The 27,933-nt window shown below is 39.0% G+C and overlaps 2 protein-coding genes and 1 long non-coding RNA gene across 4 annotated transcripts; 2 read left to right on the top strand and 1 right to left on the bottom strand.

The window, feature by feature from the left end:
• Nucleotides 1-2,632: 2,632 nt before the first annotated feature.
• LOC137940374 (chaperone protein dnaJ 15-like) lies at nt 2,633-14,432 on the top strand. The gene is made up of 12 exons (XM_068785406.1): nt 2,633-3,047; nt 3,188-3,388; nt 6,878-7,001; nt 7,984-8,066; nt 8,137-8,248; nt 8,321-8,425; nt 8,663-8,713; nt 12,570-12,659; nt 12,747-12,855; nt 13,005-13,153; nt 13,230-13,283; nt 13,954-14,432. Exons 2-12 carry the CDS (start codon nt 3,261-3,263, stop codon nt 14,158-14,160), a joined length of 1,212 nt encoding a protein of 403 aa, XP_068641507.1. The 5' UTR covers nt 2,633-3,047; nt 3,188-3,260; the 3' UTR covers nt 14,161-14,432.
• A 796-nt stretch (nt 14,433-15,228) lies between these two features.
• LOC137942222 (uncharacterized) lies at nt 15,229-17,373 on the top strand. Of its 2 annotated transcripts, none has more exons than XR_011110491.1 (2): nt 15,229-15,426; nt 16,999-17,373. It is a non-coding gene; the product is annotated as an uncharacterized lncRNA (long non-coding RNA). The 2 variants fall into 2 exon arrangements; XR_011110492.1 differs by lacking the exon at nt 15,229-15,426 and adding an exon at nt 16,670-16,779.
• Nucleotides 17,374-20,051: 2,678 nt separating this feature from the next.
• LOC137942022 (zinc finger protein GIS3-like) lies at nt 20,052-21,472 on the bottom strand. Its single transcript, XM_068787688.1, has one exon. The coding sequence runs from the start codon at nt 21,116-21,118 to the stop codon at nt 20,456-20,458; it is 663 nt and encodes a 220-aa protein (XP_068643789.1). The 5' UTR covers nt 21,119-21,472; the 3' UTR covers nt 20,052-20,455.
• Between the last annotated feature and the right edge of the window lie 6,461 nt (nt 21,473-27,933).

Here is a 27,933-nt window from a genome sequence, read left to right as displayed (position 1 = left end):
TTTCTGGCCTTCAATTGTAGACTAGATTCGTCTAATTTGTTGGGTTTATCTGATCGTCTTCTTGCCACAATTTAAAACAGTAATAGTGACAAATCAACAAGCAGAGATTCAATTATAACCTTTGAAGTCGGATGTAGAGTTGTCTAGACTGCCTTTCTGGTAAGCTCATTTGAAGCTTGTCATATAGAGAACAAAAAAGAAATGCAGGTGGGAGAGAGGATGAACTACTTTATAATATCACGTGCTTGATCACATGATCTCCGAATTAATTTCTCACAATCGAAGGGAAGTAAGACAGTCAAAGATGCATTCACATGATTTTTTGCATACAACTCATTACAGAAACCTCCCTTAGCCTCCTATAAATCAAAAAGCCCGCTTCACAAAAATCTCCCCAGTTCAAGAACAAAACAAAGACACTCAACGATGAAGACATCTTTGGCTGCTCTGTTCGTAGTCTTATTGTTTACCCTTGCCTGTTCTTCTGCGTCTTGCTTGGAGGAGGAAAGAAGGAGCTGCATTGGAGCAATTCAGTCGAGGAGATTGCTCCTACACGAAGCTTCATCTCAAACACTGAGGGACCTTCCCAAAGAGGCGAAGAACCCCATGAGGCAGGTGAAAGACAGCTTCAGAAGGATTCCTCCGAGCGTCGCTAATCCCACTCAGAACAAGTAAAACTTCCACTACCTTCAAGCTCTTCTACTCCTTTTTATGATCGAGAAGTGATCGTCTTCGTTTAAACAGGTCGAAGCCTCGGTTTCTCGGATGAAGGGAGACGATATGGTGCAACATTTACATTTTTTTTTTTGTTTTTACTTGTTTGCGAAACAAAGAACGAGAGAGTAATTACTTGGATTTGTTATCTGTAGCTAGTTTTGTAGTCTTAAGCCAAAGCAAACATATAGGTAATGGGTACGAGGATGAAGCTGATAGTCTGTAACTCTGTATAGAGGAATATTTAAATGTTGAGGAGATGATCTCCAGCTTTTACATATTCTTCTGTGTGGGCAGCAGCATGTGACTTTCTGTTCTTTGCACGAAAAATTTGATGAAAGTACATCTTACTCGTGGCATTATGATTCATGTTTCGGATTTTTTGTTGCATTAATGATTCTAGAACATGCTCTTTGGGAGTAGGGTGGAAGAAATTTAATTCAGAAGCAGCTTCGTCGAAGGTAAAAAACGAGCTTTTGAGCTGGGTTTCAGGTACAAAAGGCTAATCTAGAAAAGCTGCGTTGGGTGAGGGTTTTTGAGCTGGGTCTCTGTCTTAGGTCTATAAGGAAAGAGTGTTTCTTGAAACCTAATATCGGTTTGGTCCATTGCCCTCCATACAAATCAACAACCCACAAACTTGTTTGTTTACCAACATAGAAACAATGAATTAAGGGTCCGTTTGGAACCTCTAGAAAAGAAAAGAAAAAAAATAAGAATTTAATTATTATTATCAAGTTGTGGAGCCTAATTAATGGTTTACACTAAGTTGGTTGCAAATCAACCTTTGCGGTAAGGTCGTCGTGCCAGGGAGTGCGAGGGCGGAGCCCCTATTTGATCTACGATATATTGACTATGTTTTATTAAGGGCAGTTTGGGAATTTTACTATTGTATCGCAGTTGTTTCTCTTTATAATGAGGGGCGCCACTATTAGGGTTTGATCATCTTAATCCAAGGAGAATCTTGAGTTGCAACCCAAGAAATTAGAGAGAAACACTCGTAAGTGTGTGATAGCTCTTGTAAACTATTTTATCTTAATAGTGAATTACTGTAGCATCGAAAGATAGGACGTAGTCTCACCTTGAGGCTAGCCTGTATAAATCTTGTTGCTTGTTTTTGTACTTGTTTTTTTCTATTCTTCCATAATTATTACAATTATCATTCCTAAAAAAAGGTTAGTAAAAATGAGATAATAATCAAATTCTTCATTAACTATTTTTAGGAATAATAATAGTCAAAATTTTATTTTCTATGGGTTCCAAACAGACCCTACAAAATTTGGGGAATAAGTCAAAGTTTCTATAAATTAGAAATCCAATCCGAACTATAAGTTAAAATAGGAAAATGGTTAAGTTTCTCGAAACCTAATATCGATCTAGTTTGTTGACATCCATACAATTCAACAAACTATCAAAAAAAAGTAATTTGTCTATTTTATCCAAAATAGAAGAGATGAAACAAAAGCCAATGATCCAAAAAGAACATGTCATGAATTTGGAGTTTATACATACTTAGACTTGCAATAAAACACAAACCCATTTCAAATGAAACTCCTTTACATGAAAAAGATAGTAATTTGAAGTTTTCTTAAACGGATCCTAAAAAAGAACCAAGACCGTTTATTCATGCGAGTCCTACATAAATAGAGAGTCCAATTTTCTCTTGTGTTAAAAGCACGAAATTTTTATCTCTTTCCGGTATGATCTTAATTAAAGTTGTATATTGCAGAGCGCACGGAGCGGTATCGTTATCTGACTGCTTTCATCAATGATTTGAGGGTTTCAAACCTTAACTTCCATTGATGAATATGAGTGTGTAGAGAAATAAATTCCTTTGACGTAGAGTAAATCGGAGAAGTAATGTTCAAACTCTCAAAAAGAGCTGCTTCGTTTGGTAGAGGATGCAGCTGTATATCTATATCCCCTTGGGAGTTTCGGACACATTGGTAGCAGGTTCGAGAACTGAGTACAACTCCCGTTGCTGACTTTGGTGCCACCAACTAAACATTGTGACACGTGCGGAGAAAACGGCGGGGCACTGGGACACGGACGGTCGGCCTACAACTCAGGGAAGACACGGACAACCGACGACAGTTCCAGGGTTTGAAAACAAGGCATCCCTTGCGTATTGACGTTTTGACGCTTCGTTACACATCTGCACTTTTACCTTACGGCTTACAGAGAAGCTCATTTTTTTCACTTGTCAAATTAATTCTAAGTCGATCAATTCTTGATATATCAAAAGCCCGGGATTTGTAAGATAAATCGAGTTTCAATTGGACAGCGAATAGAGGCGACAAGGAGAGGCTGCAGCTGGAATTACTGTCTCATTCCAGGTAACGTCAAATCTAAACCCTAATTTTGCTATTCGTACCTATGTTTGGTTTGATTCCCACCTCCGTGATGGGGTTTATAAGCATAACTTTGGATCGTTGTTTGGTTCTTTGATTTGTTTGTTCAACATTTCGAATCATAGGCGTCTCGAAATTTGAAAAAATATGGGAGCTTTGGTTGGTTAATGAAAGGTAGCAAACTTTGGAGGAGTGACTATGGCGTCTGCAAAGATGGGAGGACCTTCTGCACCTGCCATGCGGAGAGATCCTTACGAGGTGTTGAGCGTTACAAAGGATTCGTCTGATCAGGAGATAAAGGCCGCGTATAGGAAGCTTGCTCTAAAGTACATTCTCATACCTTTCTTGTTGATGAGATTTTTTGACTTTTTCTGTTTATGTTGTTTTTGTTTAGTTTCTGATCTTCCTTCAATCGTTTTTTCTCCCCTGTCGTGGCTAAAGTTGAGCTTGAGGGTATATAACATGTCAATAAAATTGAAGTGAAAGGAAATTTGTCATAATTGTTATTGCTACGAGTTTCATCATCCAACGTAGCATTTACTTTTGTGGATCCCGTTTAGTCTTTTGGTGTTACGTTTGATGAGCCCTACAATTTTCTCATCGTTCTTCTTATTTGATTTAGTTGGATCTGAATTATGCCAAAATATGCATAGAACGAGCAAAATGAGTTGACACTAGGAGAAGTTGTAAAGCAACTCATTACCTTTTGCTTCTGACTATACGTTGGATTCTCTATCTACTATTTCTTGTATCATGGACACTCGTGCATTACCAAGTAGCTTGTTATTCCTTCCTGGAACTTAAGATATTTTGTTGAGAGAAAATACGTTTATTTCAACTCATGCTCTTCCCTATATAACCCTTATAGCCTGCAATCCTTTATGAAGAGGGAATTGGGTCAAATGAATTTTTATTGTTATTATTATCATTATTATTATTATTATTATTATTATTATTATTATTATTATCATTATTATTATTATTATTACTATCAATTTTTTTTTAAGAAATGACTTGCTTCTAAAGGAGGCAAGAGGATGCCTCACAAAACAAAGGGGAAGGTGTCCCTAGCAACAAGGGATTGGCAGGAGACGCCACGATATTTTTTAAATGGGTACAGGGCTAAAACATTTCACCTGAACATAAGCTATCCTTGGTGAGGATCTGATGCTTCCAACTTATTACATCTGTGGAACCCCCTTCCATTATAACAAGGGAGCTGAAATTCTGGCAGAACAGCATCAAACCTTGGAGGAGGGCACAGGCTTTGGCTTCTCTTGAGTTGCAATCTCCAATGTGGACCTGAGAACACCAGATAGAGTAGAACCTATGTGGTCTCTATGGCACTCCCACCTCAGCTGGCCCTGGGCTCCCAAGAGAACTCCCATCAAAGTTAGGTGTAAGTTTTTAACCAGTCAATGGGAGGGGAAGACCACCATGTTGGGAGGAGATAGAAACAAGTAAATGCCTGTGGATGATGGAGCTGGGGAATGGGGAGAGACCTTTTTGTATGCTGGTCTAAATGAAAATATTATGCAGAATCTTTTTAAATGACCCCAGTAATGGAGGTATGGGGGCCTGCAAAGGTGCAGGATTTCTTTTATTTCCAAACTCCCCATGGCACAGCAGCTATGGTGACTTTTCAAAGTGTTTTTCCAATTTCTGGGTTCAAGTGAGTTGTGAGAGAAAGTCAGGGTAGAATAGTGGAATAGGTAGATGAATCCCAAATTTGCTCAAAACAGAACCCCAAACTTTATAGCTGAGAGAACAATCCAGGAATAAGAGATCTGCAGTTTTCATTTAAAAAAAAGTGATCTCCAGTTTCTTCTACTCAGCCACAGAATTTTTTGTAGCTTATCACAAGTTATTTCTGGGCAGAGCACCAGATGAGATGTATAACTTCTGACAGGCTATCTTGATCAAGGGGTGCATGGTGGATCTGGCAATTTAGAGTATAGAGATGCAGTTCAGAACAGAGGGGACAAGGTTCCACACTGGCAAATCAGGACCTTCAGATTTGATAAAAAAAACCCTGTTGCTGAGATAACACACATCGGTGTATATGTTCTTCCATTGGTGGTAATTAACACACATTGGTGTATATGTTCTATTATTCTTCCCTTTCCAATTTTCTCTCCTTCTTCTCTATTCTTCTCTCTCTTCTTCTTCTCAATCCCTCTTCTCTTTCTCCGTTTCTCCTCTTTCCTTCCCCAATTTCACCATCGGAGACAACATCCCTCATCAATTTGGTATCATAGTGAAGATCTATCTGCGAGCAATTCCACATAAGCAATACACAACGTTGAGATTCCAGCCTTCGTCGTTCCACTTCAGATCCAACGCTCTTGACGCCGTCGGCTAACAATAGATCCCCCCTCCCGACGACGGCATACAACAAATCGACCATCCGCCTTATCTTTCCCTATTTGGACACTATTGAGCAGTCGTTTGAGCCTCCTCACCATCGTGTCGTCACGCTGTCGCGGCCGTTGTGAAATTGTTGCCGGTCTGCCCCCCTTTTGACACAGTCCAACCATCCCGCAGCCGTTGTTGTTGTTCTCATCTTTTTTTCCGTCGTCATCGCAGCACAACTTCATGGAATCATAGTAGAAGCCTTCACTGCCATCACCGATCGACAAATCCAAGCCATTCCCGTCGTCGATCAGCCTTTCCAACCCACACACCAACACTATCAATCAGAGAGCAAACCCCTTTGGTGCAGTTTGTTGTTGCCCGACGTTTTTTCACCTCTCAGTGTTGTCGCCAAGTTTCATATTGACCACCCTCACCTTGTCGCTGCCACTGCAGCTCATCCCCTCCATTTGTAGAACCAGAGGCGTTTGGTGACCTAAGTCATGGTGAAAAGAAATGCAAAAAAATAATATATAGAAAAACAAAAAAACCTCCCCATTTTCAAATTTTGGTTTGCATTCGAATACATCTGGCACCCTGTTTGTTGCAGTATTATCCAAACCCCCTTGCCAAGGAGAATTGGTGGGGACACCAATATGCCCATCAGGTCCCAATGGACCCACCAATTATGGTTGAAATTATTTTTATTATTCCTTTTATTTTATTATATTTATAGTTTATCTTTCACGATTTTACTGGATTTGATCAAATAGTGATCTTATCTATTTGAATTTTAAATTTCAATTTTATTTTTAGTTTATCTTTCCTGATTTTATTGGATTTAGTCAGATATTATGATTTTATCTATCGTTGAATTTTAAATTTCAATTTTAGTTATCTATAGGCTGTAACAGGATGTTGAAAGTAGTTTTGAAGATGAATTAACAAAATCCCTAGCTGTTTTCTCTCCTTCTCCCTTCTTTTTCCCCTTCTTCTTCTTTCTTATCTATTTTTCTCAATTCTTCTATTTCTCATACAAATTCTTCTTTCTTCCTCTCTACTTTCTTCCTTTCCCTTTCTAATTCCAGCAATTAATCGATATTCGGATACGTCAATTAAAATCACGCTTTGTCCCGTATCACACACACATACACTCTCTTGTCTTTTATATAATCTTTGGTTTCAGTCTCTCCTGATATGTTCAATGAATATCCATAACTAGTGATGTAAATGACATGTAATTGACTTACTAATATGTTACTTGGCAGGTAATGTTTATCAGTTTCAAGCCCTTGCATAATAAAGTTTTCATTTTGCATACTGATTTTTTGTCCTGATCTTTAAATATTTGTTCTGCCATACACACTGTCTTATTTCATTCGCATTTTATGTACCAACAAGCAGAGATAAAAAGCAATGTGCATTGACTGAGTGAATATAATTTCTCCCTCCCAATTTAACAGGTATCACCCTGACAAAAATGCCAGCAACCCTGAGGCTGCAGATTGCTTCAAAGAGGTTGCATATTCTTATAGCATTTTATCTGATCCAGAGAAAAGGAGGCAGTATGACACTGCAGGTTTTGAGGTAAGGACCTGTTTTATTTTCTTTTCTTTTTATGCTGTGATAATCCTATTGTCCTATGGGAGCAAAGTCTTCCATGTGGAAATTCATAGTTGAATTATTATTGTGGATTGGGCCTTCGGCTGGCCATGCAGGGGGGCGGAGAGGTGGGGAGAGGGCTAGTATGAAGTTTAGGGTTCAAGTGTCACCATGGTATGAAGTGTAGTATGTGTGTTTGTATGTAAATTCAAAAAAAAGTTGGATTATTGTTATTACATAAGTTGAATGTGGGTTAGAAAGAAGTGCAAACGACTGTGGAATCGTTATATGTTTCAGTTTGTGTTAATAATGAATGGGATGACATTCTTTTGAGATGTGTTCAATTAAATGTTCACAGTAAGGTAATGACCCTGCGGGGAAGAAATTTCTAGTAGTAAATATAGCTCTTGCATTCCTCTATTGAACTCTCTTACCATCTTTGAAGCAGCTATATTAAAACTGGTAGATAAGATAGGATTATGATTTTCTGAATGTTTATTTTTTATTTTCTTGGAGAGCCATTTGATTGGAAGTTTCTCTTCTACATTTATTCAGAAATATGAAGGAAATCAGAGAATGCTTTTTTACTTAGATAATTGTGCTGATGTTTTAATGCGTTATTTATTTTACTTACATGTTGCAACTCTTTGTGGCAGAATTTAATTGGTTTAATATTATGGAAGCTTTTTTAGCTACAAGAGTTTGCCTCTATTTGGTTTCATTTACCTGACGACATTTTATAACAGGAATAGGGCTCATCTTAGCAATTTAGTGGGCATAAACTGTTGATTTAATTATGTTGCAGAAATGACATCCTATAGATTAATAAATGCAAATAGTATGAGCTATGATGCTTAGCTTGATATGTTTTGTGAATATGCTTGTCATAGAGTGTCATTGCGTCCTCTCTTTCCCTCTCATACTATAATGGCCACAATCATGTTTAACGCGTCTTTATATGAATTAGGCATTAGAAAGTGAAGGCATGGACATGGAAATAGACTTAGCCAACTTGGGTACTGTCAATACAATGTTTGCAGCATTGTTCAGGTAACAAATTGTTATCAGGTTTAAGGTTTACATTGTTTAGTTGGAATCTGATAGAGTAATGCACCTTCAGCAAATTGGGTGTGCCCATCAAGACAACAATTTCAGCTACTGTTCTTGAAGAAGCTCTTAATGGGACCATTACAGTTAGACCTCTTCCTCTTGGAACTCCTGTTAGCGGAAAGGTTCTTGTCCCTGTTTCCAAAAGTTAAAAGTTACTCTTTTTGATTGTTTTTCTTATATGCTTTTATCTACAGGTAGAAAAGCAATGTGCTCATTTTTTTGGTGTTACGATTGATGATCAACAATCTCAGGCAGGGATTGTGGTCAGAGTTACTTCAGCGGCACAGAGCAAATTCAAGGTAGATTTCTTGATCAAAGTTTAAAATAGATTGTGTAGCTGAAGTATGTGTGTCGTGGTACACAAATGATTTGATTTCAGCAAGTAAAGGCCCTGGAAATAAGAACATAGAAATGAACCATCTAATTCCTATGGTTCATGAAAGAGAGTTCTTTACGTACTTTTTCATGTTGCTTCCCTCATTGTTCCTATCTATCTGTTACATATGTAAATTTTATTAATGGTTTTATTGTTTCAGCTTCTTTATTTTGAGCAAGAAGCAAATGAAGGTTATGGTTTGGCTTTACAGGTGATTGACTGATGAAGTAAAAACTCCTTATTTCCTGTTCAGTTTTTTTTTTTTTTTTTCTATCACATATATGGTACTGGTTGTTTAAATTGAAATTTGTACTTGTTGAGATATGCTTGCATGTAATTCATGTAATTTTCGTTAAATCTCTTGTATGCTTTTTGCTTGTCCATTTTCCAAGCAATTAAAACATTGATGAGGAAAATACAATGTGAGAGGTTATTGCGAAATATAAATTGTAAATGGAATTATATTCCTAGATCTGCTAATCATTTAGCGGATACCCGGGCTAAACTAGGCGTCTCTCTCCAACACCTTGTTGTGGAAGGAGGCCCCTGTTTAGCAAGGTATTGTAATCTCTCTTTTTCTTTTAATACAGCTTACACATCTTATTTCAAAAAAAAAAAAAAGGTTATTGCAAAATATTATACTGGAGTTTCATTTTATTCAAAACAAAATTCTAGAATCACTGGCTGTAGCTTCTCAGTGATGGGTGATCAAGTGCAGAGACTGGCATACATTCAGTTGTAATGGTATTCTGGATGACAAAGTTACAATGTTGATACTCATGAAGCTATACATCTTTTTTTGTTTACTGTTCTTATGATCAAACATATGGTCTGCTCTTCAAAGATAACAGAATGTGTCAGGCAATGAACTGAAATATGCCTGTCATTGTCACTGAACTTGAAGTTCATTTGGCTAAATATTATAACGAATAGAAAATCTGTACTGTTTCACTGAGTCAAAGTTATTCCCATAACTTCTCTTTCTACATTTTTATTGGCATACCAGTTTTCTATTTAAAAAAAGACATACCAGTATTGGGGTTTGGAAGCTTTTAATTCATGGTGAATTTGTGATCAATTCATGTCAAGCAGTTTTGTGAGCAAGACGAGCTTACATAACACATGGCTTTGTTATCTCCAACTTCTTTCTAATCTTTAATTCATGGTGAATTTGTGATCAATTCATGTCAAGCAGTTTTGTGAGCAAGACGAGCTTACATAACACATGGCTTTGTTATCTCCGACTTCTTTCTAATCTTACTGCCAATGATGGAGTGGCTACCAGGGTTATGCAGTTCTAAATCGGCACAGATTGAAGAAGATCCAGATCCTCCTGATTTTCTGAACACCTGGATTGAGTCTATGTCGACCCAACCTACTATTTTTTGCTATTTTATTAAGAAGACAATTCTGAAATCTCTTTGGCTTCCTTGTTTCAGCTTGAGGCTAGAATTGACTTGCTTAAAACTGATATTCACTTTGTAGGCCATAGACCATTGAAGGGGAAAACATAGAAAGCTTAGCAGAAGTATTATTTTCTTTAGGCCTCTAGGCTACATGCAGGTTCATGGGATTTCTTAGATCAATAACTGATTTGAATTGCTCCCTTGGGAGCCTCTTCAATGGATTCCTCTTTTCTTCCCATTAAAAAAAAATAAAACTCATCTGAATCCAGCTAGGTTGGAATTTCTGACCTGGAATGTGACCATGAAAAAACCTCATATTCCATCAATATCCATCGTTTTTACCCTTGAAGTTTTGGGAGAATTCTCCCTTCTTGTTCCAAAAGGGAGAATTCTCCCCTCCTTGTAATGGTCTTTTCTCTACAATAAAAAGCCATTGACTATATAAAAAAATAACTTGGAATAAAGTTGTAAGGTTTCCGATTGACACCTCATCATTTTGGCCTTTTACGTATATAATTTATCATTCCATTTTCTTCAAGATTGTTGAGTGGAAAAAGTTTCACATTGAAAAATGTGAAGAAAAATTGATAGGTTAAAAGGTTGAGCAATAGGCTTCCTTAGTGGTTAGTCATTTTGGGATGGAACCAGACTCAATCCAAAGCCTATCAGTGTTATTAGAGCAGGTTGTTTGTGTGGGCCGAGGCCCAGTTTGTGCTCCACAAATTATCTGTGTTGTGGGCTCCATGAAGTAGGAGTCTATGTGTTGTGGGCTCCATAAATTAGGGGTTTGTGTGCCCCATTAGAGAGTTAGTGCTTATGTCTTAGGCCCGTTATGTGGAAGCATGGACGTGAGGAGTAGTATTGAGTGGAAAAAAGTTCTATGTTGAAAAATGAGAAAAAGTTGATGGGTTATTTTAGGATGAAGCTGGGCTCAATCCAAAGCCCAACAAAGATCATGGTACCAGAAGTGTTCAAGGACTAGCAGGAATGGGTTCATGATCTCCCTTTTGGTTGTGGTCTTTTTATTTTAATGTTTATAACATTGAGAAAAATAATACCATTAAAGAAATTCCAATAAAGGAGAAATCACATGAAAAGAAGAGGAAACCAGTAGCATGTAGAAACGAGAAAAACCATAAACACAAACTTTAGGGTGTACTCTGTTGAGTCTGAGCTCTGTGTTGATTCAACAATTAAGTTTGTTAGTGGGAATAATCCTACAATAGTTAATGTCAAGAGAAGTTGTGGTTTCATTTAAAAAAAAAAAAAAAAAAAAAAGAGAAGTTGTGGTTAGTACTTGGGAAAGAGGTTTATAAATTCAGCAAGTCATTTTGTGGTGGACTTAAATCTAACTTGAACATGTTATCAGAGTAGGATGCTTGCATTGTTGAGCCCAATCTGTGCCCCATTTTGTATTTCATTTGTGTTGTTCACATCTCAGGCGTGTTGTCCATATGAGCAGCTTTGTACGTGAGGATAAATGTTAGTGAGAATAATCCCACATTGGTTCTTCATCCAAAAAAGAAAAATCCCATATTGGTTAATATTAAGAAAATTTATATAGTTATCAGTTAGGGAGAGACCTCCTAACTTTGACTAGTCATTTTGGGATTGGCATGGACCCAATTTTTAAGCATTCTGCTCTTGGCGAGTTTCATCAATTATAAGTAGGTGAAAGACTCTGCCTCGTGGAAATTTTGCACTTCCTAAAGAATTTTCGTTCTCTCTTGGTGCCATGTACTTGGACGAGACAAAGACTCAGTCAAAGTCTCTTCATGTTTCTCATGAAATTTGGGAATGTTATAAGAACTCAGAGAACTGAATGTGCCTGGGATTGTGAATACTTCAAGTTGAAATAACTGTTTTAAATAGGTTTTGATAATATTGACACACTTATTTCAGCTGAAATACCTGTCTGTGAGTATTATACATAAAAGAACGAAGGCCAAGAACCCAAGGGGTATTTTCTGATGCTCGTGCAATATAATTAAATGTTGCTAATTTTTGGCCCCTGAAAATAGTAAGTATCTAGGTTGCAAATGAGCAACATGGAATTTTACTCTATACTAACTTCAATCAGGTCGGATAGATGTGGAACTTCAGTCAGTTATTCTTGATGGTCATTATTTCATATGATCAGTTTTTGCTAAGTTGCTAATTTAGAAAGAGAAACTTAAAAATGCTACCGTTATGCTTGACGTGTGTGGAAAAAACTTATGACATAGTAAGGTTGAACTTTTGATTTATAGGAAACTAATTACAACATCATTCTTTTCTTTATAACAATGATATCATTCTTTATTTTTCATAACAATTACAAAATTATTCTTTATGGAGCACAAATTGGGTGGCTGATCATTGTCTGGGGATGATTCCACTTGGCAACAGGCACCTCTCTTCCCCTATGATGTTGGTCGATTTTCAGTTTTTATGCTCATTTTTGTATTCTCACGCCATGGTGTACTTTATTTGAGTTTTCTTAATAAATTCTTTTTTCATTCTCTTAAAGGAACACAACAACGTTGTTTTATATAACATTTATGATGTCATGCTCATTGTATGACTTGTACTAGCACAGCTTGTTCTCTCTCCAATATATTTAGTTACAACTTGTCAATGTGGTGCTTCTGCTTATGTCATTGATACGGTTCTTTTCTACAGGAAGATAGTGAGAAAACTGGGAAGGTAACGTCTGCTGGGATGTATTTCTTACATTTTCAAGTGTACCGAATGGATTCCACTGTGAATGCGGTGAGTGTAAATTTCCAGCAGGTTGCCCTGAAATGTTGGTAACAGCATAAAGTCAATGCATTGAGATTTAAAAATCTTCTGGTACAGCTAGCTATGGCCAAAGATCCAGAGGCTGCTTTCTTTAAAAGGTTGGAGGGTCTCCATCCTTGTGAAATGTCTGAATTGAAGGCTGGAACGCACATATTTGCTGTTTATGGTCTGCTCTCTATCTCTCTCTCTCTGACCCATGCACACACTATGCACTAATTCCCTCACCTGTACTTTATGTGTAATCTACATTGATGCAGATGTGCATGCTTTGTTTAATATGTGGCTAGTTTGGTGAATTTTCTGAATATTTTTCAGGAGATAATTTCTTTAAGACTGCGAGTTATACTATTGAAGCTCTTTGTGCAAAATCATTTGAGGAGACCACAGAGAAGCTTAAGGAGATTGAATCTCAAATCTTAGTTAAAAGAAATGAGTTACGTCAGTTTGAGTCAGAGTATAGAAAGGTAGAGGACACAGCTCTTTTTTTCTGAAAGTGGAACATGATATTCTTTTTTCTGATTGTTGTTACTGGTCATGTAGGCTTTGGCACGCTTTCAGGAAGTGACAAACAGATATAGCCAAGAGAAGCAATGTGTATGTCTTTTTGCTTTAGATATTTTTGTTCTTTCTTCTGTGGGGGATTCTTTTTTCTACGAGGGTCTAGGTACCTGAAGGAAGTTGAGATCTGCTGAAAGGCTGGCTTGAAAACGTCGAAATACTTTCTGGCTCTTACAGGGAGCCAGAATAGAGCTAAATAGGTGCCGAGCAAGATTCTTTTCAGAGCTGTGGCACTGTTTGTTTCGGTGGTTTTGAGTAGTGTAAATTGTTCTGCACCGCTGAAACTATGTAGCTATCAAAAGTCAGTCATGTTATTGGATTCAGCATCTGTGTCTAACACCAAACCTGCAAGTAACATTGGATTTTAGGGTGAGCAATATGCTTTAGGGTGTTAAGGTTGCTGGTCTTGTGGTTATGGCCTTTTAGCAATTTACCTTTTATGGGTTGGCCAGAGCACCTTCTAATGGATTTTTAGTGGGTCAAGAAGCCTTCCTACTGTACTTGGGTGCGTGTGCATTAGACCAATTTCTGTGAGGTATGGTGCATTGATAGTGATGGAGGAGTTTTGCCTCCTACACTAAAGTTTCGTTAGATTGAACATTAGCGATAATTTTTTGCGTCCTTTCACTCGGGGCTTTTTATTTTTTTGCTTTGATTATTCGTAGAATGCTTTCAAGATATAAGGTGCAACGAATATGTTGTGCAGGTTGATGAATTATTGAAGCAGAGGGACAGTATTCAGGCCTCATTTACTAACACGAAACCAGCTAGTGGGAGCAGTGGCGGGAAAGGGTCTGAGGAGTACAAATTGGATAGTCCAGCAGAAGATAGCACTGATGGAAAAGACAAATCTTCAACGAAGAAAAAATGGTTTAATCTAAACATGAGAGGCTCCGATAAAAAGCTAGGCTGAAGTCCTCACGTAGGCCTTATCATCCCTGCATGCTTGTACGTCCCCAAGGGATTGCGGATGTTACCCATTCATTTCTTTGTGATTCTTGTCCTACAACGGTTATAAGTGTAAGTGTTATAAGTGTTATGGATGTTAAAAAAAGCGAAAATGGGAATGTAGATGGCTTTATCTTTTTTGTTCGTAAACCTAGTTGCATTCTCATGTAAGTCGAATTTTCTTTTGTGGAAGGCAGATTTGATTGCAGGCCCCTAGAATCGGTCGCAGAAGCTTTACTATTGAATACCAGAACGGTGAATCCTGCCTCTGGGTCTAAATTTTGTCACAGGATGGGCGTGGTTTTTATATTGATTCTCGTGCCCCGGCCTTAATGTTGAAGAAATCAAGACAGTTTTGATTCCCAATTCATTCAGTGGTAGTTGTCATCACCATTTCATTGAACTTATTAACGGCTTTCCAAAGCGCCAGTTGAAGGTAGAAGAAGAAAGATGGGTTCATTCAATAGCATTTTCCATCATCAATTTCATTGAACTTATTAATGGCTTCCCGAAGCACCAGTTTTAAGGTAGAAGAAAGATGGATTCTGCATTGATGTTACTGAGTCGAAGGCCCATCTTCTGGCTCTTTCTCTGAGACATCCATGAAATGACAACTGATCCGTGAACATGGAAAATTGGAACTTGGCGTAAAGCTATCGATTTCTTGACCAGTTTCAGACGTCTAGAAGACTGTCCACATGTCTTTCTGCAAATCCACCTGTTCATGATAGAACACAGTTGAAGATGTGAGGAAATGGAGCAGTATCCCAAGTCTTTTGTTACTCCCTGATTCAGAATGAAAATTAGTGTCAGCACTCATCTACGAGAAGAACCCGTGTTCTGTCTATATGAACAGCTTTCATTGGACAAAAGTAATAATACCTTCACTACTATTTGTGAAGCAAGGTAGAAGATCCGAGTCATCGACGTCCTTACTTCCGTCATTGTTCATCCAAAGGCAAAATACAGATTCTGCTGCGCCAAAAGTTTTGCAAGGATGATAAGACGAAGTCCCGTCCTGGACCTCAGGGTGCCCGGGTTTTTCGGATCCGGTCAGGTTGGGTTCCGTACCCAAAGAGCCACTGGTTATGTACGGAAACAGCATTACCATCACATCGCACACTGAAATTCACAAACACCAAAAATGGCGATACTGTCAGGCGTTTCCTATTTTATGTATACGTTTGTATTGCGCCCATGCATCCCAACTCAAATGTCTGCGGAGCGCAGAGTATGTATGTTGGAGATACATGAAAATCTCCTTCTCTCTCGCCTCCCTCGTCTTTCTTTTTAGTTTTCTTTACATTAACTGTTTCCTCTACTGCTTCAATGGGCACAATGATCTCTTCCCTGCGTTACTTTTCTCTATTTTATGGCTTGGTTGAACGTAAGGCATGACGTAATCTTTGGTCCTAGCCTTCTGCAAACCGATAGAAAAACTGATCAGTAAGTACCAGCATGGGTCCTCGTAGAATTTCTTAATTTTCTTTTCTAGTCAGGGGAGGTGTCCCAACGTATCAGTCACATGGCTCCCCCCTGCAGTCTGGTTCCAACAGAAGCCATCAGTTTACATAGTACAGAGGGGAAGAGGACCTGAAAGTACTCAAAAAGACTGTTGTCTGTTCAAGTAGGAAAATGATTGTTGGTGTTGGTGTTTTCCCATGTGGGGGACACCCAGAAGTCTTTCTCTAGGACTCAAAGAGTTCTCAGTCTTTATCTTTTTCTTTACTTTTCCGCCCATTAGGTGTTTGTTCAAATGTGTGTCTTAAGATTCTCCAAAACCACAGATGATATATTTTTTGCTTGTGTATGATATGGTGCATTTGTAGGTTGGTTGGTTGGCCACGCGTTTCTCCATCCTTGGTGGGTGAGCACGAGTGACAACTGATGCCTTCCTCAGGTATGGATTCTGATCTGAGCTCTCCATGTCCCACCAATATAAATCCAGACTGGCCTATGAACTTCATGCAGCCACGTTACATGTGTACACTGCAGGAGAAGATAATGAATCTGTGGACTCAGGAATCTGCAGATTAGTCTAATTGAAGAGAAAGGTGATTATGATAAGGCTTAGGCTGATACTCTCACTTGGTAGGTTTGATATAACGATATATAGTAAGTGCCTTGGAGGGGGTCTGGTCCCCGCAAGAGGACGATTGGTCGGAGGTATGAGGCAGCCCACCAGAAGAGAATTATTGAAATGAAGCGATGGACCCAGGCAAGGAGTTGGAGTTCAGTGTTTGACACTTTGCCTGACTGAGCTGAAAGGTTCATGAAGTGACGCTGCTTGCCAATTAGTTGTGGGATGATCATTTGCTTTCATGTCAAAAGCTGGATGAAAGAAACTTCTTTTATGGTGTGCAAATTTTCAAAGTGAATTATTGGGGCGGAAAACTGCTTTTTTCTCGGTTCAAGTGTGCCCCGCTTTCCCTAGGAAACAAATAAAATCTTCTTCCCAGTCATGAGTTCGCCAAGGGAATCAATTGATGTGGATTAGCAGTGGCTGGTCGGGATAATGGACACTAAAGCTACATCTATCAATATCTGAAACTAGTCATCTTTCCACCGAATTGCTTGATTTTGGGTTTGCCATCTCCTACTTTGACTCCTCCTCCCATTAATTTAATTAATTAGCTTTTAGGTGCCTGGTATGGTTACCTTGTTTCTATGTTTGCACGTAATCAATCTTTTAAGGGCCACCACTCTCTCTCTCTCTCTTTCCTCTATGAAGGTCCACAGACATGAAATGATGGTGCTTAATCTCAAATCTTGTTTTATTTATCCCTTCAGTTGGAACTTGCAGGCAACCAATCAAAAGGAGGCTGGGCTTCAATTGGAGCAAGTTTTTATGTGATACAGTGGAGGTCATGCTGGGAACAAGGTGAAGCTTCTCATGGTGTCTACCACTCAAGCTATTAATAATACGAAACTGTTTTTTACTTATATTGCACCAAACGGTAGATATAGAGATTTGTTTTTGATGTTTGGAACAGGCCATCCAAAGGGAAATAGACATCTGACATGTTTGTTTATTGTTTTCACTCATGCAAAAGCATGGTTTCATATTCACGGAAGAATAATGAAAGGGTTAGTTGGTGGAGGCTCAGAGATGCCATAATTAAATGATATCTTGCAATATCACATATGGTGGAAGCCTGACCCCACTTTTCTTTTAGCACATCTTCTCCTTTCTTGTTTTCCCATGTAGTGAAAAAGGCAAAGTCAAACCCATTGGCCCAAACGATTTTGTTCTTTCACTTTTTTTAAAATACTTACTTGGATTAAATTTCAAGACAGGGCCCCAGACATCACAATTGATCCTCCTGAGATTCATTTAGTCGTTGAGATTTAGATAATTATCACTTAGAAAGGTCATAATGTTGGCGAATTTGATTGTTAAAGTTCAATTTTTTTAATTTTTTTTTTTTTTAAGTTTTCTTTCTGTTTTCGTTTGTTACTGTCGTTGTTCTTGTTCTTGAAATGCTTTTCTTCCTGAACTATCATGACCCAGATCATTCTGCAGCTCCATTTGGTTTTCTGAATCTGTCGAAACAAAATTCCCAGAAAAAAAAAAAAAAAGAACACCTCAGATAGTGGAATCTCTACAGTTTTACAGCTTTAGATAAATACGACTCATTTACAGTCAGAAAGCCGTATGATTACTCTCTAAGCAGATAGAAGAGTGTTTTTTGGTTAACAAGATTCTGAAGCAAAAGAGATTTGGCCATGATGTGAGTGAGTGTAGTGGGTGTAAACCAGAGACAAATTCCAACCATCGAGCACCCAGGTTGGGTTACCAACGGCAGCCCTCCCGTGGATGGAGGAAAAAACTCTATTTAGCTTCAGTTTTCTCCGCAAGGTCAAGCAAAGTGGAGAAGAACCTACTGCATTTGCCTCATGATGAGGGGAGGCGAGTAGAGAAGATTCAAAGTGGAAAAGACATGCTACGTTGCCAAGGGTTTCTGTATTTTAAAGGAAGAGCATAAACCCATATATTTGGTCAAAAATATAGAACACAGAAAGCTCAGTGGCCGTAGTTATGCTTGTCCACATCTGATTCAACACTTGTTTAAAGAGAAATGAAAGGAAAGAGAAAGGCCTGGCCTACCATTCACATGAAAGCAGATATTTGATTTCTGAAACCTCTCCAACTGGACATTCCATTCTATACAAGCAAATATGTAGCCAGGAAAGCCATGAATACCTCAATATTCCAATCGAACTCTCTTAAGGTCTTCTCTCTTTTCGATTAGATATTCTATTCTATGGACACATGCATATTTTCCTCAACTGTACTAGGGAGGCAACTAACCTCTGAGAAAAGAAAAAAGGCAAATTAACCTAGCTCTCTCTCTCTCTCTCTCTGGCACTATGGAGCAGCTGCCTTTTCTGAGAAGACGATACCTGCACCAGTCAAAGAAATAAATTTTGTCAGAATAATTGCCAATACGAGTTGAAAATCTTGGACCGTTTGAACTGGCAAAGCTCGGCTGTCGAGTTGGTGAGATTTTAATCATGGTCCAATCGGAATATCAGAAACCCAACTAAAAAAACAAAACTAAGCACATGTTTCACAAGATGGGTTTTGGATTTCATACAAAGTCCTCTTCCTTCTCCGAATAATTCAGGATTTTCAAAAGCATTTCTGCATCTTAATTACTTATTGAGTGGAACTGGGTTTTTAGCAGTGGATTACAGCTTTTCCATCAATGGTTGCACCAAACGACTTGGCTTCTTATGCTCTCGGATGTATGTCTTGAAGTGATGAAGTCATTCTCTTAGTGGAAAAGTTTCCGAAACTTGGAAATTTGCTCTCAGGGCTTGTCAAAAGAGAGCTAAGCAAACAGCATGTCTATGTTTATGCTGGAGGGAAGCAATGTGGGTCACTTGCAGAGGAAGAATTCGGTTAGGTAAACTGTTGACAGACTTGGGGATTTCGACAGATCACTTCTGTGGAATTGTGTTAACCTGAAACGCAGGATTCCATTGATATGGTGGAGCGTCAATTGCAAGTCCTCTTTCTGTACCCTTTTAAGGGGGAGTAGATTCCTCAATTTTCAACAGAATTCAGGGGTTAGATCCTTTTCCAGTGTTCTTCAATCATATGTTACCCACCCCTGAACACGCCAGCAACAGCAGTAAGAGAAATTTGTCTCTCTTCTACTACTGATACCGGGTTGCAGAGAAATCCCTCTCTTCATTTGGATGTTAGCTGCGGATCAGTTTTCGTCAGTGTTAATTCTCTCTGCGTCGTCTTCTCCAATACATCGAAATTCTTACTGATTCTGAAGAAATCGCGTGCTTTCGGCTTGTATGAAAGGATCAAGACGACTCTCCACTCTCAGGCGAAAGGATTAGTTCTCGTACAAACAAACTGGAGAAGTAGAAGAAATAGAATAAGAAGAGGAATTTTAAAAAAAGGGTTTTCTTGGGGTCATGTCGGCGCCGCTCAGCTTGTTATATAAATTGCAATTTGCATGGTTTGAGGAACAACCACGACTTGTCCGGCAACATAATAATCCCTTGATTCCGGATCTTATCTTTGATCTTTGTTGATGGCGATGACGATATTATTATAATAAACATTAGACCCAGTAATGGAATTCAACATAGTTGAGAGGGAAGAGCTTCAACGTGGTCTTGTCTCGTAACATTTTGATGCAATTTTCTGAACTTCGTTTCTGGAATCTCTGCACGAACCTGAATGCCACGCCATTTACTTATCTACTTTTACTTAATTAGCGGAAACGCATGCAACCTCGTCTTCGTCAAACATGCTAAATCTCGTAATTCTGTAGGGAACCAGATAGCCGTGCACTGATACTGCCGCAATTGGTTGAAGCATTTACAGGCTAATCCCTTTTTCGAATTAAAGAGAAGATGAAGATGAAAGGTTCGAAAAAATAAACTGAATTTGAAAGGGAAGAAAGATATGAGCAAGCCAAAATGCTTGTTTTTCTAAAAGGAAAAAAATTAATTAAAAAATAAAAGATTTACAGAGCCATATTAAGCTGCAGTACTCTCATGGGCATGGTCATGGCCAAGGCGCCGCCGTACGAGGAGGAATTACCATAAGAGTCGAAAGCAAATGGTAGGTGCCACCGAGTCTGTTGATCAGTCGGTCTGATAGTTTGTTCCCTGGGTCGTCGGTTTGTTCTTCACGACAGGCCAGGCTTAACGGGAACAGAGCGGTAGCGAGACGATGATCTACATAACAACGATAAGTCGCTCGAGTTGGCCAAATTACCCACTTTCTCCTATCAGGGCCCAGCTGGTGCGAGGCTGAGATGCAAATCCAAGCTGAGTCCGTCATCTGTAGTCGTGCTCCCTTCCATCACCCCTTGAAATCTGTTCAGCATCGGGATGGCAGCGTGCGGTCTGATGATGGAGCTGGAGTTGACTCCGGAATCGTCTGGCCCGAAGCCGACGGCGGGGGAATAGGAGAAAGCCGATGAGGGAGCCCGTGAGGGGTAGACGCAGCCGTGAGGAAGGGTGTGGAAGGGGGGCGCGGAGCGAGAGACGTAGACCCAGGAGGAGGGAGGCGGCGGCTGAGGTTGAGGAGAGGGAACGACGACTGGCGGTGCCAGCAGGTGCGGCGGGGGTGCGAAGGCCGTAACCATAGGATTGTTGCGCTGCGCTTGGAAGTGCGCTCCGCGACCCGCCTGCATTTGTGCGCGCTTCAGCTGCTGACGCTCCTTCTTGTGGGCGTTCTGATGACCCCCGAGTGCCTGCGAGTTGGCGAACTCCCGGTAGCAGTACTGGCACTCGTACTTGCGCCCATCACCACCGCCAGCTTGGACCACAGTCGACTCTTGCGAGTACGTCTCCTTTTTCCCAGAATCCACTTCTTCCTCCTCCGATACGTGGAACCCGAACAGCTTTAGTCGCGTGCTATTACTAGTGGGTTTCTGTATTTCTGCCATTGCTCGCGTATAATATGAGAGAGAGCGAAGCTCAAAGAGAGGGAGAGAGAGAGGGAGAGAGACAAAGATCACGCCGATTAATGGACTTTAAATTCGAAACTCCAAAGAGGGTACTCTCGTTGTCACACGGAAAGAGAGAAAGCGGAAGCAGAGAACAAAATAGGATGCGGAAACAAGAGCGAGGGGAAGTGGAAAGATGCACAGGATTGGTGGCTTCAGGAGATCAGAGAAGGGAAGTCCGGGGAGTCTGCATGTGTGCGTGAGTTTATATAAGATAACGTTGGAGGAAGAAAGAGAGAGAGTTGGGTTTGGTTGCGGACATCCCAAGGAGGAGAAAGGGTTCTTGGGAACATAACCTGGAAACACTCCGGGAGGACTTAGATTGCGCTTGTCTTTGCTATTCTTTTAATGGCATCCTTTCTGAATTTACTGGAACCACCCTCGTCCCATTTTTTATTTTCCTTTCCACCTTAGTGGGCTGCTGTTGCGGTTGGAGAGATGATGATTAATCGATTAATTTATGTTTATAATTAGTGAATATGTTTTTTCCTTTCTGTATAGTCGTGAGTTGTGACCATGTGATAAGCTTCTTTTAGAACTTGTTCTCCTTGAATAAGAGCCAAAACAAGGAGGAAGTTCTTAGTCAGTTCCTTTATTAAAAAAACAAATAAAAGAACTGAGACGGAGACACCTCTTTGCCGAATTACATGACTGACCTTTGTTTAAACAAAGAAGAAATCAATCTACTTTGAATTCGATTCAGAAAAAGGGCCAATCTGTAGATGATTCTTGACTCTTGACTCTTGAATCTACTGTAATTTCAAGCTTCTGCTTTCTGAAGCAATCTGTAACTTAATACGGTTGGATTTAAAGGAACGACACCCGATGTGATGGAGCAAAGCCCATGTCTCTCTGCCTCCGCTTCTGTCAACGGCGGCAGCAGCCAAAAACACCCACAGCCACTTCCCTCTGCAAACTGCATCACATTCCCTTATTAATTCTTTTCAAGTATTAAAGACCATTGGAAGACACAGAGGAAGTTCCCCGTTTGCCCTCTTCCCGTCTTTTTCCGCTTTCATGTTTCAGTGAATCGAACACGGAACCTGAAAACCGTAAAGTCAATTTATTGGCGCACCCGTATTTCCGGTCAGGTCGATAGAGATGAAAAATGTCACTCGGTTTTTTACAGAACCATTCCTGTCACCGGACTGACCTCCCATCTCCATAACATTTGTCTTCACTCGCGACTCGTTTTGTTCAATAACAGTTACACAGTAACTTCTCCTTTTCCGGCAAGACTCCATTCGGTGCGATGGAAATAGGTAATCGTGTATAGTTGCGTTCAGGAGCATCAACTAATAATAAATACAAGAGGGGAAAGCGAACATGGTGGGGCTCGATCCAGTACAAAATTAAGGATATGGCTTTTGATGGACATACATACGCTCATGTCAAGAAGCTCCGTAGATGGTAGGGAGAGTCAGAAACCTAGCTGGGAAAACGATAGGGTTGGTGAGTTTGATGAACCCAGATTTGTGTCTTCTCGGTAGGGAAGACGAACCAGGTGAGTGAAAATGGCGTGTATTGGGGCATGTAAGATTCCATATCCAACTCGAGTACCCTATCATTGTACGCAAGATAGATAGCAGTGGCGGACCCATTTGGAGTTCCAAACAAAAACCAAGTAGGAGTAAAACGAAAACACAGTAGCAGGAAAGGAAGAGTACTGTGTCCTCGTTAATCTGTTTTTTCCATCTTTTCAGGGTACAAGCTAGGATCCTAGGGAGAACGACAGAGGACGATCCACTTGGTTCATTAGCAGTTTGGTTTTGAAATTAGGTAGCAACAGAAGACAGAAGGTAGAGAGGATTTGATTAATTAATTAGGTTGAAATTGAAGCAGAACAAGGTAGAAGAAGAAGAAGAAGAAGAAGAATGAAGGGTAGATGGGTAATGTGGAGAGTAGTGAGGGAGAAGGAAAAAAACAGGAAAAGGAAATGAAAAGCAGGGCGACTTTGGAAGGGGACCCTCCATTGACGTAGAGGAGTGATGAGGGGAAGAGGTTAAGTTTAATGTAAGCGTGATTGACGTTGGCCCTGTTTTTTTCCTAGGGAGAGATCTCCTCGAATCTTACTAACTACAAAGAAAAGAAAAGGATCCTTTCTTGAAGAATATAATAGCCTAGTTAAATCGCACTTAAAAAAGCATAGAAAATGTCATTTCTTCCGAACTCCCTTCAAACTCCCAAAGTCTTCCCACAACTCACAACCAAGGACCCACCCTGTCCCCTTGCTTTTGCTTTTGAACCCTCGCCGTCTCCATTCATTGGTCATGTCCATCCCGAAGAAACCCAGATTTTTCTCTCGTCAAACAGATACCTTTCCTCCTCCTCTTCCCCTTCTTCTCTCTCAAATCGTCTTCCTCCCCGGATCTTCCTCGCTTCTTCTCTTCTCTTTTAAAAATCAAAATCCAGGGGGGAGCCCACATGAATAGAAGAAATGATGTCGAACCCTTGAGAGAGTGTTCAGCCTCTCTTCACTTCACAGACTGGTATCCATCCCATCGGTCCTAACTCCGCGGGTGCTTGTCGGAGCTTCGAACAGGTCCGCCTTCCCGGCTTTTCAAACAGATCGGAGTTGATGATGACTGATGACTGATGGGGAAGGGACCCTCCCCCTAATCAATTTTCATGGACACACATGATGAAACATGTTGGGATGTTTAAGGAGAGGGACGGATGGGGGGGCTCCCTCTCTCTCACATGGCCTTACCCCTGCGACAAGGGGACACTCATGTGAACCTGCAACCTGTAAATACGAAATACCGATCATTGATCTACGAAGTGATTAAAGCTTCATAATCATGGTCGAAATGTGTAGTTTAATGGCTCGTTGTTGATTGAAGGGAAGCAGATAGGTACAGCAAGGATTTTCCGAATCAGGATGGGACCCAATACAGTTGTGTTCATCAATGGAAATTTTTTCTCTTTGACGAGACAACATGATACACAAAGAAGATGACTCCAAAATCCCAAACGAATTTTTTTTTTTTTTCTCCTCCATTAATAATCTAATGCAACTCCCCCCCATTAACTAAAACCCTCTTTTGTTTCTTTGGGAGACCATTTATTATTTGATAAAGCCAGAGCCTCCTCCCAAGTTGATGATTATTGAGTTGAGATCTCTCTTTCTAGATTTGTTCAAAGCATGTTAGCAATCCAACCAATGTGGGCAGCCATTATTTTATTCTTCCCATGTATTCCAAGTGACATTACCTACTTCATTAAACTAATCCCCACAGATTGGGTGGAGTTGGCTTTAAGTCATGTGAACTCTTTTTCTTTTCAAGTCATTTCCACATTAGCTCTCTTCTTCTCCGATTGCTCCTCCTCCCATTTGGTACAGACAACTGAGAAAGAACAAGAAGATTAAGTGGAATAAAAGAACAAGGGGTGACAGGAGGGGAAGCCCGTGAGTTGGAGTTTGGATTGAATGAAGCAATCAAGTGATAAAAAGAATTGAAGGAGGTTTTGGACATTAGTGAGAGCTAGGTATTAGGGTCTGACATGCAACATATAAAGACGTGTGAAGAGATGAAATGCACATGACCGAATACAATAAGAAATCACAATTTCTGAACATTACGTTGCATGTTTTGGATAAACAAGTCTTTGAAAAAATTGCAGCTTTTGGAGCTCAAACACTCTAACCCTCTTTCTTACATATCCTCAACAAATACTCCATCTACTTGGAAACTTTATTCACATGAAAATTGCAGCTTGTCGGGTCTGAGGTGCTTCTCACGCAGCCCTTTTTCTACAGGGAAATTACCGGCTTCCGAATATCTAATTTAGTTTTTTTTTTTTTTTTTTTTTAATCATAAACAAAAGAGCTGAAGTCATGTCTTTCAGATTACGAAATCAAAGGCAACAATGACTCGTAGAAAAGAGAAGCCTTCTCGAACCTTTCCCTGTCGATTTGGTATCCTATGCTCCCACTCCAAGTAATTCTTTACTTATCAGAAAATTAAATAATAAAATTGCAGGCTGTGCTGATGGGGCCCTCCTTCGTCGCTGGGTTATGGCCCACTACACGTAATCTGAACAGATGAAGACTTTTTAATGTCTCTGTGGGTCCTGCTAGTCATGGACTTGGTAGGGTGAAGAGACCCATTTATAGCCCAAGCCTATTTGAGGCACGGCTTTGCTTTAGGTCCTTTTTTTAACGTTTAATTCCATGCATGCCCCTGTAAACTTTAGTAATTGCTAACATATTTTTTAAGGGTTGATTATATATGTAAATACTTAAAATATGGTAGAATTTAGATTTGAAATACTACCTTTATACCCTTGTAATTTACCTTAATTATTTATCTTGAGGGTTGATCCAATACGAAAAGTCGTTTTGTGTGAAATATGTAAAATGTTATTTCAGTTATCTGATTCGTGATCAACGACTATCTCAATTATCCGAGTTTGAGCTTGAACTGGGTTTGAGCTCTAACCTATATTTAAAATTAAAATAAATAAAAAAAGAAAATATTATGATGAACTTAGTACCATTGAACTGTAAGATGTTACAGAGGCGTCCCCGACTTTGTAATCGAATATACTAATCTATAATAACCAACTTAATAGACCTAAAAGAAAAAAACAAATACTTTCATCAATAGTTTTATTCCATTGGCGAACAACAGTAGTGCATGTTATGGAATCCAAAAGGGTTGAACGATCGAACGTCTATGAGGTTTGAGGTAATAAGAATAATTATCAATCAACTAAAAAGAGAATTAACGAGAGCAATTAGAGTAAAGAGAATTTTTGTAAAAAAATCTATGTTAATAAGTCGGTTCACAAGCTAACAAGTCGAGTTTGGAAAATCTAAAGTTTGACTTGTTTCAACTATAAGCTCAAACCGACCTCAAGTAAAAACTGAACTGAGCCAGGTTTTTTCTAAATCGAACTCGAACGATTTGCAAGCCGGTTTGACTTGTTTTTAATTGAGGAGTTCCACAAAGAGCCATTGGGATGCAAAAAGAGAAGACTGAGTACATTGATTAGCGTGGCTGGAAACCAAGTAAGATAGTTTTGGAAGCATAGAATAGAGACATGAGCTTAAAAAATGGAAACCAAACACGAGAGAACCAAAGCAAAAGCAATGAGAAAACCAAGCTCTTGGTTTTATCCAAAACAACTGGGAAGAAACGCATAAAGTGCAAGGAAGTCTGCTTAGAACGCATGCAATTGTCAAGGAGATAGACATGAAATGGGGAAGGTTGGAAGCCTAGTCAAAGAAGAGAACGAGAACAGTTTAGTGTCTCATGTTTCTTGGAAACATTTTTCTAGCTAAAAATTTTTACTAGGAAAATCATATAATTTTCCAAGCAAGATGGGCCGGAAAACTATTAGAATTTTTTTTAATAAGCATTTGACTATTGACGTTGTAATACTTTTAGCACAAGGTAATTTTTATGACAATTTTTTCTTTGACAATTTATTTTGTTGAAAATTTATCGGATAAGTATAGTAATGTATGAGGTTGATTATTAATTTTTATCTATTTTCCATGGAAAAGGCACTAATAAGTCCATTTATTTTTTTTGGAAATTTCTAAAATTTTCCATGTAACTTCCTAGTAAGGCACTAATAGGATTTTATCTGAAGATTTCTTGGAAATGTGTATCCTACGAAAAGTAGTTTTTCCTAGGATATAAATTTCCATCCAGGGGCACTAACGGGGTGATATTATTTGTCAATGTCATAAAAATTGACCTAGTCACCAATCGGTCCTACTAAATTTAGGTTAATTGGGTTTGACCTAGTTAATTAGGTTTCAAGGATACCTGGGAATCCTTCACCAACAATGTTGAAAGAAATCCAAATTAACACTTAAGGATACTTTATTGACTTTAAGATATGAGGGGTATTTGATAATCTCAATTAAAACTGAAAAGATATTAATATTAGATGGTAAAAGTATCTTCAAGCTAGAATAATATCTATTTTTTTTAATAAAAGCCAATTAAACATATGAGGGGCAACTTTTATAATTCCATTTGATGAGGATACTTTGTTACTTTTGCCAAAATTCAAGAGATATTGTAAGTAGACTATACAACACGTATTTAACCCAAAAATATGTTTGTTTTTGGAAATTTTAACTTGTCTACTTATTTGTTTTGTAACTTTGATATATATATATATATATATATATATATATAAAGGTATTTCGATCATTTTAAACAAAAAGGAGAAATAAACCAAAGTCATAAAGTCCATAAGCCTTTTGGAGACAGTAACCCAAAGAAAAGAAATCCAACAAAAAAACTTGTTATTGGGTTACCCATTCAGACACGCCCAAATCAGCTCAATTCAAACCAATCTAGTCCAACCCCACCTAGCCCAAGAGACAAGGGATAAGAAACTAGTACAATATGGGAAAAGAAAATTTCCTACTTGTAGGATGAAGCTCCGTACACCAGTAAAAAATGGTTATAGTCTAAAACACACTCATCTCAATTTTAAAGACAAAAAAAAAAAAATAGCCCAACTTGAGGGCACAACAAATAAACTAGTCACTTTTTAAGGGTAGCTCAAATGCAAATTACCTCTTGGGTGAAGAACAAAAGACTTTACTTAAACTGGATGTTGGGCATACTCCTATACTTTTTAGGTAGTGGGTATATGCATTGCTCTAAAGTGATGAAAACACAAGAAGATAAGCTGAAGAAATACTACAACTTTAATTGAAATGAGATAATTATACAACTCTTATACTTCCAAATGAATCTAGAATATGATTTTTCATCTAAAAAAAC

This window comes from Aristolochia californica, unplaced genomic scaffold (assembly GCF_029961685.1).
Source record: "Aristolochia californica isolate CCGP_79_NKW_82.1479 unplaced genomic scaffold, dmAriCali1.0.hap1 SCAF_9, whole genome shotgun sequence".
Lineage (NCBI taxonomy): Eukaryota > Viridiplantae > Streptophyta > Magnoliopsida > Piperales > Aristolochiaceae > Aristolochia > Aristolochia californica.
This window is presented reverse-complemented; position numbering and strand designations above follow the sequence as displayed.

Bases quoted from the DNA above. Each gene is read 5' to 3' on its own strand.
- LOC137942022 (XM_068787688.1), bottom strand. From the start codon at position 21,118: ATGGCAGAAATACAGAAACCCACTAGTAATAGCACGCGACTAAAGCTG.
- LOC137940374 (XM_068785406.1), top strand. From the start codon at position 3,261: ATGGCGTCTGCAAAGATGGGAGGACCTTCTGCACCTGCCATGCGGAGA. The intron at 3,389-6,877 runs GTACATTCTCAT...CCAATTTAACAG, and splicing joins TATAGGAAGCTTGCTCTAAA to GTATCACCCTGACAAAAATG. The intron at 8,067-8,136 runs GTAACAAATTGT...ATGCACCTTCAG, and splicing joins ATGTTTGCAGCATTGTTCAG to CAAATTGGGTGTGCCCATCA.